The 12,970-nt window shown below is 45.2% G+C and overlaps 1 protein-coding gene across 2 annotated transcripts in view; it reads right to left on the reverse strand.

The window, feature by feature from the left end:
• Positions 1-1,246: 1,246 nt before the first annotated feature.
• Positions 1,247-12,970, reverse strand: part of Tmc7 (transmembrane channel like 7) — a 52,839-nt gene continuing 41,115 nt past the window's right edge. For both annotated transcript variants that reach the window (XM_036168611.1, XM_036168620.1), the window contains exons 12-16: positions 11,862-12,048; positions 8,736-8,866; positions 7,609-7,764; positions 5,341-5,419; positions 1,247-3,731 (exon numbers count right to left, since the gene is read on the reverse strand). In XM_036168611.1, coding sequence (XP_036024504.1) covers positions 3,657-3,731; positions 5,341-5,419; positions 7,609-7,764; positions 8,736-8,866; positions 11,862-12,048 — 628 coding nt within the window. In that variant the 3' untranslated portion in view covers positions 1,247-3,656. The remainder of the gene's footprint in view (positions 3,732-5,340; positions 5,420-7,608; positions 7,765-8,735; positions 8,867-11,861; positions 12,049-12,970) is intronic.

Below are 12,970 nucleotides of genomic sequence, written 5' to 3' on the forward strand. Positions count from 1 at the left end.
GATGGGTATTTCCATTATCCTGGAAAGACAAAAACAGAAGCCTACCCCAACCTTTGATTGTTAACTTTTTCTTACAACCTGAGGAGATGTCACATTGGTGGATGATCTTTTATTTCTCCTCATCAAGGGGTTTCTCCTGTTCGAATCGAATTTTTATTAATTTTGTTGGTATCCATAGCTTTTCTTCTCCTGTGGAAACAAAAGCAAAACCCCTTCCCCAACGTAGGACATATCCAGGTTTCCATTCTGAGGTCAACACATCTTTGAAATAAACCGGTTGGTTTAGCTCAGGAGTTTTGTCTGTCGTCCAATGTCTCTCCACAGCTGTTGTTCCTTTCTCATCAGCATTGAGAAAATTCAAGGTTAATAAAGCATTATGCAATCTATTTCTAGGAGTCATTGTTACCTGTTGGTGTTTATTTAGCATATCCTTTAAAGTTCGATTGGATCTTTCTATGACTGCTTGGCCTGTGGGATTGTGTGGTATACCTGTAACATGCTTTATATTGTAATAAGCAAAGAACTGTCTCATTTTATTGGAGACATATGCCGGGGCAGCTCAGTCGGTAGAGCATGAGACTCTTAATCTCAGGGTCGTGGGTTCATGCCCCACGTTGGGCGCCAGATATTGGTGAAATTATTAAGGCCACTCCACGTAGTTAAAAGGGAGGTTCATTTTGTAGGGTAACTTACAAATGAAGGGGTAGGTTGCAGGGTCTGGCAAAGGTATAGCACAGTCCGGCGGTGTTCTCTGGAGAACTCTGCTCGGTCTACCTCCTGCGTCCAGCGTCCCCGAACCAAGAGAGCGACCTCCTCTTGATCCTCGGTCTTCCGCTCCCTCCTCTGCCGCGCCTTGTGGGCGTGATCATTATTGAAGCCTCAATGGGGGTTGGAACTTCCAGGCCAATGCTGGGATGGCTATCCACTACACTTAGCCTAAGTGGCTAGCAGCCCATCAGATTTTCAGCTGCAAGATCTTATTTGCTAACTTAGAGTTAATGCAAACTAAAGACCTGTCTAACTGGATTCTCCTTTTTACTGGGATGTGGCCATTTTGTGACTGCAAGAACCTTCCAGTCTGCCTTAAAAAAAAAAAAAAAAAAAAAAAGCAAGAGCCTACAGAAGAAGAGGGCAAAATGGAAATGTTTGCGGAGGCTTTCAAAGTTCAATCTTTCAATGTGTGTGCAGGGGAAAAATGACAAAAACCACTTCAAGTACCCATTAGTGGTTGCATGCTTACAGGACATGTGTATGGCTGCTGTGCATTGCTATGAGACCAGTAAAAAGGATGTAGCTACTTGCACAGAACTTCAAGGTATTATTAAGGAGAAAATCAGAAATATGTATTCACAACACATACCCAACACATATATATATCTACTTCAATATTTATTATAACTTTATAGAATAAAATAAACACTAACAGTTGTTTTCTATGGTGCTAAGATATAAAATGCTTAAAATATCTTTGTCTTTGAAACACAAACATATAAACATGTTTTAAACACAAACACATAGACATGCTTTTCTTTGGTTTCAGGAAAGCCAAGAAGTGATAAAACTCATCAAACACATCCATCAAATGTCAAAATGCTATTTCCTCTAACTTCAGTGAAAAATAAAGAGCAACTTTACAGAGTATTGCGATTTTCCTCATCACTTGATTCTTGACGAGGTGCTTCTGTGGGTTCAAGTACACACTTTAAAACTTTCAAGACACAGTGTAATCCAGTAGTTTAACACATCTATTAGAGAGCTGGTATGGTTTAAAAACTAGACTGACATTGCCTGGTTATTAAAGTTATCAAAACATTCAAGTAAGAGGAATGCACATTAGCAGCATTAACTAAAACTAACACACTAGTTGGCATATTTTGCTGTCCATTTTATAACAAAGAAAACAGCATATTGTTCATTTTATCCACCATCTGTACAAACAGGAAAGTAGATAATCTTTAGGGGCACAGTGAGGGACAAGGATATTATATGAAGGCACTAGGCAAAAATGCCAACAATTAGAATTTGTAAAATGAGGCTGGAATTTTATTCAAAATTCCTGTTAGGTTTAAAAATTCATAGATCTTTAAATACAAGAAAAGGTTAGGAAATAACACATTATCACAAACACAAAAATGTCCCGTGTTAACACAACCTCATGGAAGATCAAAGAAATGATTGTGTTGGGCTTGAGGACGAGTTCCATCTACACACACACACACACACACACACACACACACACACACACGGGGGGGGGGGGGGAGGAACCACCCTTTATACACAGATGTGTTAGCCATGACAAGTTTGCTTTGCTTCCAGAGCAAGAAGCCAATCATTTTTGAGAAACAAGGCAGTGGTTGGAGGAGGGAAATCCTTCTTGGCAGCTTTCTAAAACACGAACCTAATTTTAAATGTCAGAAAAGGTTAGGAGCCAGTAAAAAACAATAGAAGACTCAAAGTATCTGTCACAGGGCTTGCAGCACCCTGACAGGCTTTAAATGGAAGCAGATTGAATTAGACACTATTAAAAGGGTCAGCTTTGGGAAAGCATATGACGAGGTATTTATTAAATATGATTTTTACTGTAGTGGATATCTTAAAAGACACTCCATTTTTGTAATGTTTTATAAAAACAAAGGTACACACACCCAAAGTTTTAAGTGCAGGCAAACAAAACCTAGCCCTTTGGAACATGTATTTAAGTAATCAGAACCCAACTGTATTATGGGCTGTTCTTATGAACAGGCTAGGCCATGGATCTACATCTGTAATCACACATATAACCCTTAGCCATGGCTTCAATGCCAAACAGCACATTGTATCTTGGCTCTGAAACATTTGGGGTCCTCCAGGAATGAAGAGCTCCGTGCAAGGAAGAGGCATTTGGAAAACAGAGAGGAACTGTCCATCTATCTTGCAAGGTTTTTACCTTTCTCCAATTCTGTCACCAAATCTCAGAACTCAGAGCAGGTGGGAACAGAAGGCTGGGACTAAGCAGTCAGCTAAGGTCACTTGAGGAGTGAATATGGCTTCAGAAAAGGCTTGGAGAGCCAAGAAGCGGGCTCCAACCTGCCCCAGTCAAGGGCTGACACTGATATGGCCAGAAATTCAAGTGTGGTCCGGGCACATGGCAGAGGCTCCCATGATGGTCTCTCCACATTCTTATCAACTGGTCCATGCCTTTAGCACCTGAAGATGCATGTTAGTTTGAAAAAAGAAGTCAGGTTTAATTTTAAGTCTCCTCTGGCATTTGAGAGGGCACTCACTCAGCCTGGAAAGGCTTCCAAAGAAACCACCCAGCTTCGGAGATAAGGGAACTCAGTTTTACTTGGAAAAAACAACACATACAAACCTTTAAAAAATACAACAGCCTAAACAAAAACAAAATAAATAAAAGTCTCTCTCTCTGATTTCCGATTACAAAGCCTGAGCCACTTGAGAGGTTCGTGTTTGAGTGAAATTCTTAGCTGTGGCTCTCCAGGTGTCAGCCTGGGTGGCCATCTGAGCCACAGCTCACCAGGTGTCAGCCTTCTTGGCTAGGTCGCTTAAAGCCCTAAAGTCTAGAAAAATACGTTTTAACATTTCCACTCCAAACCCAGGTGGACTTTGTAGGGTCATCAGAGTCACATGCTGAGAAGTTGCAGGCAGCGTCTTCATGCTCAAACCTGCTGGCTCCGCACATCCCTTTGAGCTTCTGTTAGTTTCTGAATGAGATAACGCTTGTCACGACTCTCCTACAAAGAGAAGCAGGTTCAAAGTTCATCTCATAGGTTTAGAAATGTGCGAAACTATTTCTGTTTGGTGACTCTCTACTTAGACTCAAGGTAAGGAAGGGATCCAGCCACTGGGTTACCACCATGACTTCCAGTCCGACCTGTCTCCCTTACTGGGGTCCTCACCATAGCCCCTTGTCCACATGATAGTTAGAGATCTTCCAGAAATGTACATGGGAGCTGAGTGCCTGGCATGCACACAGCCCTGGGTCCTACCCCCAGCATTGCATAAATTGGGTGTGGTGGTCCATGCCTGTAACCTCAACCCTTAGGAGGTGATGTAGGAAGATGACAAATTCAAGGTCATCCCTGACTACATACTGAGTTTGGGACCAGCCTGGGCTACAAAGACCCAGTCTCAGATAGACAGTTTAACCCAAATACTCAAAACTCAAACCTCTTCTAAGATCTGCCAGGTAATGTAGTGACCTCTGGCTAATGTCAAAGAATAATCTGGCCCCACCCATCCTTCACAGCCCTCCAGTCACACACACCCATTCTCTTGTCTCCCCAGAATGCCTGGCTTATTCCCACACTGGGTCCTTCCACCCCATAAGGACCTCTAACAACCTGCTACTGCCATATCCCATCTCCCCTCTGATGTCACCTCCTTCAACAGGCCTTCCACAGCCACTGGCTGCAGTAGCCTTGGCTCCTCTGTCACTCCACAAACCTAGCTTTTATGATCTTCACAGAAATTAGTTTTCAAAATTTATTCTATTGTGTGTATGTGCCCTAATAGAAGTGTACATGTCCAAGTGGAGATGGGGGAACATGTGTGCATGTATGTGGATATTCATGTGGCAGCCAGAAGTGAATGTCAGGTACCATTTCTCAAGTGGGGTTGGAAAGTTGGCAGTGGTATTTGTTTTAAAATTACTTTAGATTCGTTTATTTTATATGCATCAGTATTTTCCCCAAATGTATGTATGTGTACCATGTGCACGCCCAGTGTCTGCAGAGTGTCAAAAGGTGTCAGATTCCCTGGAACTGGGGTTATGGAAGATTAGAAGCTACCATATGGGTGCTAAGAATTGTACCCAGGTCCTCTGCAAGAGCAACGCGTGCTCTTAACCACTGAGCCATCTCTACAGTTCCCTGTCCACCATTTTTAAAGTTTCTTAATTAGACCACTAACTTGCCTGTAGGTTAGGCTTCCTGACCAGTCAGCCTAGCTATCCACCTGACTTTGCACCCTCAGCACTGGGACTACAAATGCACCCATGATGCCTGCCTTTCCCAGGGATGCAGCAGCACTTTACACCCTGAACTCTTCTCTCCATTCCAAATCCATCACTTCTCTAACTTTTCAGTGCTTCTGTCTTTCTGGTGAGGTACTGGATGAACCGGGTGAATGAACGAAACTAGAGAGGGCTGTTTTGTTTCCCCTGTCTTTCTTTGAAACATGGTCTTGCTGGTGCAGAACTCACTGTGTAGACCAGGCATATGTGGAGCTTGCAACTTTCCTGCCTTGGCCTCCTGAGTGCTAGGATTCCAGGCCTGTGCCATCATGCCCAGAGTCCTGGTTTAATATCCCTGGTGGTGACCCTCTGGGACTGTGCTTCCTTACCAGGAACAGCTGCTCTCGGAGCTGGACCACCACCCGCTTGTGTGCTCCAGCCAGTGCGATGAAGTAGAACATGACAAGGCTGTAAGACAGACAGACAGACAGGTCATAAGGGAGCCTGCGTCACTAAAGACCACCCTTAATCACGGGGAGGTTGTACCATCTTCAGGTCAACAGAAAGCACCCCAGGACTGCCAAAAACCACCTGACACTCATCAGGGGGTTGTGACACCTGCAGGGCCACTAAAAACCAACAGTTTCCTTGGATTATGTTTTCTTTAGCTAGAAAAAAAGAGCTAAGCAGGCAAGCCTGCATATCTCCCAAAGAGATGGAAGAAACAGCTGGAGTCAGGACAGTCTGACTTAGAAGTCTTTAACTCTCTAGGCTAATTATCATTTACAGACGCTCCTCCCCTGACGTGTGGGATGGCAAAGTGACAAGAGGAAAAGTCCAGAAAGTCAGTGATCAGTAACTGGCCGGGGATGCTCACTTGGCAGGCACTCTGACCTTAGTACCCTCATCTGTGAGATGGATACAGGAAAACTCGGTGACAGGAAGGTTAGGACGAAAAGCCACTTATAGCTTCCTGTCTGCAGTCTCAGGTGGAGTCAAGTTATGGTGGGACAGAGCGCAAGCCCCCATTTCCTGGAGAAGCCAATCTCACCTCATTCCTGCCTCATGTCCCCAGACAGGGCTGATAAAATGAGGACCAAATAACCAGGAGATTCTCCAAGTCTCTTCAAGCCACAGGCCTCCGAAGCCAGCAAAGGCAGAGCAGATGTCCACCACCAGAGGGCATTAGGTGAACTATTAACCCATTGCTGATTGATAGTTCAGAGTGTACAGCTTCTTGGAAGTCCAGGTCAGCTAGCTTAGCATCCCTAAGTCATTTTATTAATCTCAGCAAGGAATAAGATCCCTCTTTTCATGAGCTTTTTTTCTTCAAGCTGCTTCCTATAATGCCCCCCCCCACACACACACACACTAATCACATCATAGGATAAGAGCGATTTGTAAGTTAAGGTGTGGAAGGTTCAGTCAGTTTCAGTTAATTGTGGCTTAGACATGGCAGAGGCAGGGGTCAAGCACAAGCTACTTTCTAGAGTCTTCTGTCACCCACAGATCCATTGTTTTGTGGGGTTTTTTTCCCCATAGAGTGTGAGATTTAGGCAAACCACCAGTGATGTTAGAAACAGGCCATGTTTTCTGTGTTTTTATAAGCAAGCACATGGGGCCCAGGCCTTACGTGTGTAAACTTTCTGAGTCTAGTCAACATTCCCCTGAAAGAGCGAATGTTATAATGTCATTTTAAGATGAGAAAGTGAGGCTCAGAGCAGCTCAGTGACTTGTCAAGCCTTGCGTGTGACACTCTGGGGTATTCCCAAAGGCCCATGTGCTAAAACTGTGGGTCCCAGCAGGCGGTACTATTAGGAAATGGGGTCTAGCAAGAGGAAGGTAGGCCACTGGGGTGTGTCCTTGAAGAGGATATCGAAACCCAGGTCCTTTCCTCTTTCTTTGCTTCCCAGTGGACATGAAGTGAACATGTCCTGTACCATGTACTCCCACTGAAGGGACTCTGGCCTGAGCATGGTGGGCGTGCCTCTGGCAGGCCCTGCCCCTCTCCCACTCCCTCTGCCACGCTAACAACTGTTAGGTTACATTCCTAAAGCTAGCCACCAAGGTCTATTCCCTTAGTTGGCCACTTCCTCCTCCTGAGGCTGACCACCAAGGAACAGTTATCAAAGTGTTGAAGTCCAGCAATCAAAAGCCTCCTTTGGTTAATCACCATGCCCAATTAAAATGAAACACCCATCCTAACATGGGGTTTTTCCTTTTTCCTTTATAAACTGCCGCTTTTCTATGGGTCACATCTGTCTCTTCTTTATGCAGAGGCTGTCCTTTGCCCCCCTCTCCCAAGTTCCCTTCCCCTTCTCCCTCGTCCTCTATCTCCTGTCTTTGTCTCTTATTCCCTGCCCTTTGTGGCTCTGGGACAAATTAATCTCCTTTGTGCTGAGAACTTGGTCTTGGAGGTCCCGAGCTGATACTTTGCCTTTCACCAACCATGCTATACTAGGCTACTACAGGCCCAAAGGCAACAGGGCCAAGTTACCATGGAATGGAGTGTCTGAAACCCCGAGCCAGGATGAAGCTCTCCTCCTTCTAAATCGATCCTTTTGGTATTCTGTCACAGTAACAAAAACCATTCTACCACACATCCTCTGTTTCCCAGGTGAGAGGAGACGTACTGGTCTGGTCTGGTTGTCACTCACCAGATGATCATGAAGAAAGGCACTGCAAAGGCTTCGGAGGTGACGCCATGGATCAGGGTCTGAAGGGAGCTGGGGAAGGTGCTCACAGTCAGGGGGATCACCTCCCAGGTGGTGTTGAAGTTGGTGAATGGCCCACAGGCTTTCGAGGAAGGGATGCTGTGAGGACAGAGAGGGAGGGAATGCAGCCCAGGCTGAGAGGCCTGCCAATGCACGGCCAGCATATGTATACACAATAGCCCACAGCGAACCTCCACGTCCAGAAGTTCCTGCAGTACTGTGTTTGAAACAGCCAACCCTGAGATATAACATCAGGTCTCTAGGTCTAACTTTCAGTTTGCAGGTCATTCGAGGCAGAAATGGAAGCTTGATGTCACAGAATGAATATATTAGACAAATATGTATTCCCCGGTCTCTTAATTCAAAGACAGAGAAAATGGCCTGGACGCTGACTCAAAGAATCAAGGACGACTCCGCAGACTTGACAGCCGAGCACAGTGGGAGAAGTGGGAAAGACCGCTGCTTCAAAATAAACCTGCGGAGACTGAGCTGGGATAGCTGAGGAATTAGAAACTGGCGGAGTAAGGTAGCAATGTTTCCTCTTTGTGTGTGTGTGCCTGTGTATGGGTGCGCATGTGCATGTGTGTATGTGTGTGTGTACAAATGCATGTGCATGTGTGTATGTGTGTGTGTACAAATGCATGTGCATGTATGTATGTGTGTGTGTACAAATGCATGTGCATGTGTGTATGTGTGTGTGTACAAATGCATGTGCATGTGTGTGCCTGTCTGTGCCTGGAGGCAGACCTCAGTGTCTTCCTTTTTCAAAGCAGGGCTTCTCAGTGAACACTGGGCTTGCCCTTTTGACCAGTCTGGCTGGCCAGTGAGCCCTGGGAGCTTCCTGTCTCCATCCCCCAAGCTGTCACCCACTGCTCCCCTGCACTGGGGTTTAAAAGTAGCAAGACCTAACAAAACAAAGGAAAACCAAAAAACGTAGGTCTGGAGAAGCCACTAGGCACGTCCTTCCAAAGGCTCTAGAAAAGCCCATGAAGAATGTTACAAGTTCTTGATCATAAAAAGATACAAGTCACAAAAGAAAGGAGCAGTTTAGAAAATGCAGAACTACTTACCGAGACATGCTGATTGTTAGTGGTATTATTGCTAAGCACAGCCCAATCAGCAACACCAGCAGGAAGAAGAAGTTAGAATTGGATGCTCTGAACTGCCTTGGGGAGGGTCTGCAGGTGTAAAGAAGACTCAACTATGGAACAAAAGAGAAAAGAGAAAACAATAAGAGTCCTGAGCAGTAGAGTCCCACACTGCAGTGCAACTGGGGACTGTCTACCCTTCCAGGGGACAGTATCGCACAGATCAAAAAGAAGGATGCTCAGCAGATTCTGGCTGGGGAAATTCATGTTGATGACATAATAGGAAGAATGGACCAAAACCCAGTGACTCTACAACTGTTGAAGAGAGGGAATAATCCAGAAGGAATGTTGAAAGCTAACAGTGGGGACTCCTTAAAGTGATCTGTGAGACAGAATGCACACAGCACTTTAAAAGGATGAGATACCAGCCAGGTGGCGGTGGCGCACGCCTTTAATCCCAGCACTTGGGAGGCAGAGGGAGTCGGATCTCTGTAAATTCAAGGCCAGCCTGGGCTACAGAGTGAGTTCCAGGAAACGCACAAAGCTACACAGAGAAACTCTGTCTCAGAAAAAAAAAAAAGAAAAAAGAAAGAGAGAGAGAGAGAGGGAGGGAGGGAAGGAGGGAGGGCGGGAGGGAGGAAGGAAGGAAGGAAGGAAGGAAGGAAGGAAGGAGGAAAAAAGGATAAGATACCATGAGATACCTGATACACACCATGTAGTGGATGGAAAATATTAAATTTCAAGGCCCTGTATAGCATAAACTTAATTAAAGTTTTATTATTTTATTATTCACAGGGACTTAAATATAAATAAATGGATCTACAATGATCTATGACAACTAAGGAGATATTTTGCTTGGACATTTTACAAGCACATAATCATTCCTATGTGTTAGAAACAAATATTTACACCAAGGGGAAAAGACTTGAAGGAAATATCAAGTAGAAAAGGAGAGAAAGAAAAATAAAGGCACACTATTTCCAAAAAGACAAACAAACAAACCACCTGCATTTCTGGGTAGGACATGAAACTTGTCTGAATTCCATAGGAACCAGAACAACTTGTGAGCTTAGTTCTAGGGCATACTCAGCCAGCAGAGTGGGCCTGGAGCCTGTGTTCCACAAGAGGCCAGTGACCCATTCCACCCACATGCCCTTCACTACACTGCACATGGGAACTCACTAGCCAACCAGTATTTCCCCGTGAATGGGTCCACAATCCTGTCTCCTCTGATGACATCAGGTAACTGATGTTTCCAAATGAAAACATGAGAACACAGGCCAAAGGCCAAGGCAGCCAGAATAAAGTCTTGCCTAATGCAAGGTCCCACTTATAGGGTGGGCAGCCATACTCAATGGCAGCAAGCTACACCTGATTCTAACACTCGGGAACATGCTCACACTGTGTGACCTTGGGCCAGTAAACCCTCTGAACCTCAGCATTCTCCTTCATAAAACATTGTGGCTATTCCAGGGCTGGAGATAAGCATCAGAGATAGGAAGTGGGGGCACCGAGGGGCACCATCGAATAGTAGTATTACCCACTATGTCACCATCATCATTATGAACACTACTATTTCCATCTTTAAACTGATAGGCAATCGAAAAATTTTAGACTTGGGGTGGGTATGTAGGTGAATGGCATGGTACTTGCCTAACATGTTCAAAGTTCTGGGTTCAAGTGCCAGCACTTTAAAAAAATGAACTAATTAAAAATAAATCTTAGGCTTATTAACAAAGAATCTGGCAGGAGAAGGGTGGTAATTACTATTTATATGCTTGTTTTATTGTTTAATGAGAATGGGGGCTGGTGAGATGGCTCAGTAGCTAAGAGCATATATTAATCTTACAGAGGACCTGAGTTTGTTCCCAGATCCACACCAGGCAGCTCACAATTCCCTGTAACTCGTCTGAGAACCTAACACCTCTGCCCTCCAACACACACACACACACACACACACACACACACACACACACACACACACACACACTGAGTGGGAGGGGGAGGGAGAATTAAAAATAATAGACATAAATCTTTTAAAAAATTTCTATCTTCATTTTGAAAAATGAGTGTGGCTTGCTTTGTAATAATGAACAAACTAGTAAGTCCAGGCAAGCCAGTCACATGCAGGGCCACCTCACCCATGTAGCATCTGGTTCTGCCACAATGTGTGGGGACCATGAGCTGTGCCAGTCACCAAGCCCTGAAAAAGCTATGCATTGCTGTGGATGATTGATGGATAAATAAAGCGCTGATTGGCCAGTAGCCAGGCAGGAAGGATAGGCGGGACAAAGAGGGAGGAGAATTCTGGGAATAGAAGGCTGAGGCAGAGAGATGCTGCCAGCCGCTGCCGCCACAAAGAGAAGCAGATGTTAAGATACCCGTAAGCCACGGGCCGCGTGGCAAGATATAGATTTATAGAAATGGGTTAATTTAAGATGTAAAAGCTAGTCAATAGTTAGCCTGAGCTAATGGCCGAGCAATTTTAATTAATATGAGCTTCTGAGTGATTATTTTATAAGTGGGCTGCAGAACTGCTGGGCCCCGAGCAGGACTAGAGAAAACTCCAGCTACAATGCATTGACTCCAAAATTACAAAACAGTAATCAACAAACTCTTGGCTACATGTCACTGAAATATACCACTGTTGTTTGATTCCTAGATGAGACTCAGCTCAGCCAGTCAGGCATATATAAAAACTACATTTACGTCACAGGAACAAAGCAATTCTTAAATGTGCTTGAGAAACTTGTCAAACAAGACAAGGCAAAACAGACCTGTAAGCCCAGCACTTGGGAGGTTGAGGCAGGAAGATCAGGGATTTAAGGCTAGTCAGAAACATACAGCAAAAAGAGGTGAAAAGTACTTGGAAGCCTTTTCCCAGAGTAAACACATATTAAGGAAGCGACATCACAGGAGGCCCTGGTTGGAGGGACATGTAATTACAATGTGTCTCAAGGGCCTTCAAACATGTGAGTGCCTCAGATGGGGCTGGAGACACAGCTCAGTGCTATACCACTGGCCTGGCACAGGGTTCCTGTCCACAGCATTGCAATAGCACACCAACAAAGAGTGATGCAGGGTGTGAGCCCCATCTGCTTTCCTCACCTCTTTCACATAAAAGATGATGATGAATTTCAAGGTGGCGATTGCAGGAAGGAGCGGGGAGAAGAAGGCTCCAATCCAGCAGATGGTCTGCCCATACACGATGCCCAGGACGTTGTCTGGGATGGCGAACTCCTGCTGCCCCCAGCACTGGATCAACTTCGAGGAGGCACAGTAGTTCACCAGGAGCCTGGAAACAAACTAGACACATTCTTACCTGAGTCTACAAAGTGCCCTTAAGGCAATAGAACCGTATCCACCACCAACCAACATCACTGACATAGGAAGTTCGTGTGTGAGTGAGTGAGTGAGTGTGTGTGTGTGTGTGTGTGTGTGTGTGTGTGTGTGTGTGTTGTATGTATGAGTGTATGCATGTATACATGTTTGTGCATGTGGGTGTGTGAATGTGCCTGCTGAGGCCAGAGACTGACATCAAATGTCTCCCCCAGTCACACTCCACCTTATGTTTTGAGGCAGGGTCTCTCATTGGGCCCATAGCTTACTGACTGGCTGGCCACTGAGCCCAGGGATTCCCCCATCTCCAACTCTCCAATACAGGCACCAGCTGCCACTCCAGGCTTTTACACAGGTGCAGGAGATGTGAATTCAGGTCCTCACATTTGTATGGCAAGTGCTTTACTGACCGAATGAATCATTTCCTCTGCCCAATGTTTCTTTTTTTATCAAAAAGAAATGTCGTTTATGTATGTTCATATGAATGCATGTACCCACCCGGGAGTGCAGATGTACAATAGCACATGTGTGGAGGCCAGAGGACAGCTTGTGGGAGTCAATTCTCTCCTTTCACGATGTGGGTCCCAGTGAGCAACCCCAGGTGGGTGACCAGTGCCTCACATTCTGAGACATCTTGCTGGCCCCTACATTTCTTTCCTAATATCTAACTTTAGGGCTCACTGGACTTCTAGATAATTCCACATCTGAATTATCTGCTCAAGTTGCCCAGGCTGGTATGGAACTCAGAATGCTCCTGCCTCAACCTCCTGAGTGCTGGAATGACAGGCCTGCATCGTCACACCCTGGGTGCCTTGACTGTGTGGTGAGCAGATGAGAGTCACTACAGACTCCCGGAAGACCAATGACAACAATCATGA

Source organism: Onychomys torridus, chromosome 1 (assembly GCF_903995425.1).
Source record: "Onychomys torridus chromosome 1, mOncTor1.1, whole genome shotgun sequence".
Lineage (NCBI taxonomy): Eukaryota > Metazoa > Chordata > Mammalia > Rodentia > Cricetidae > Onychomys > Onychomys torridus.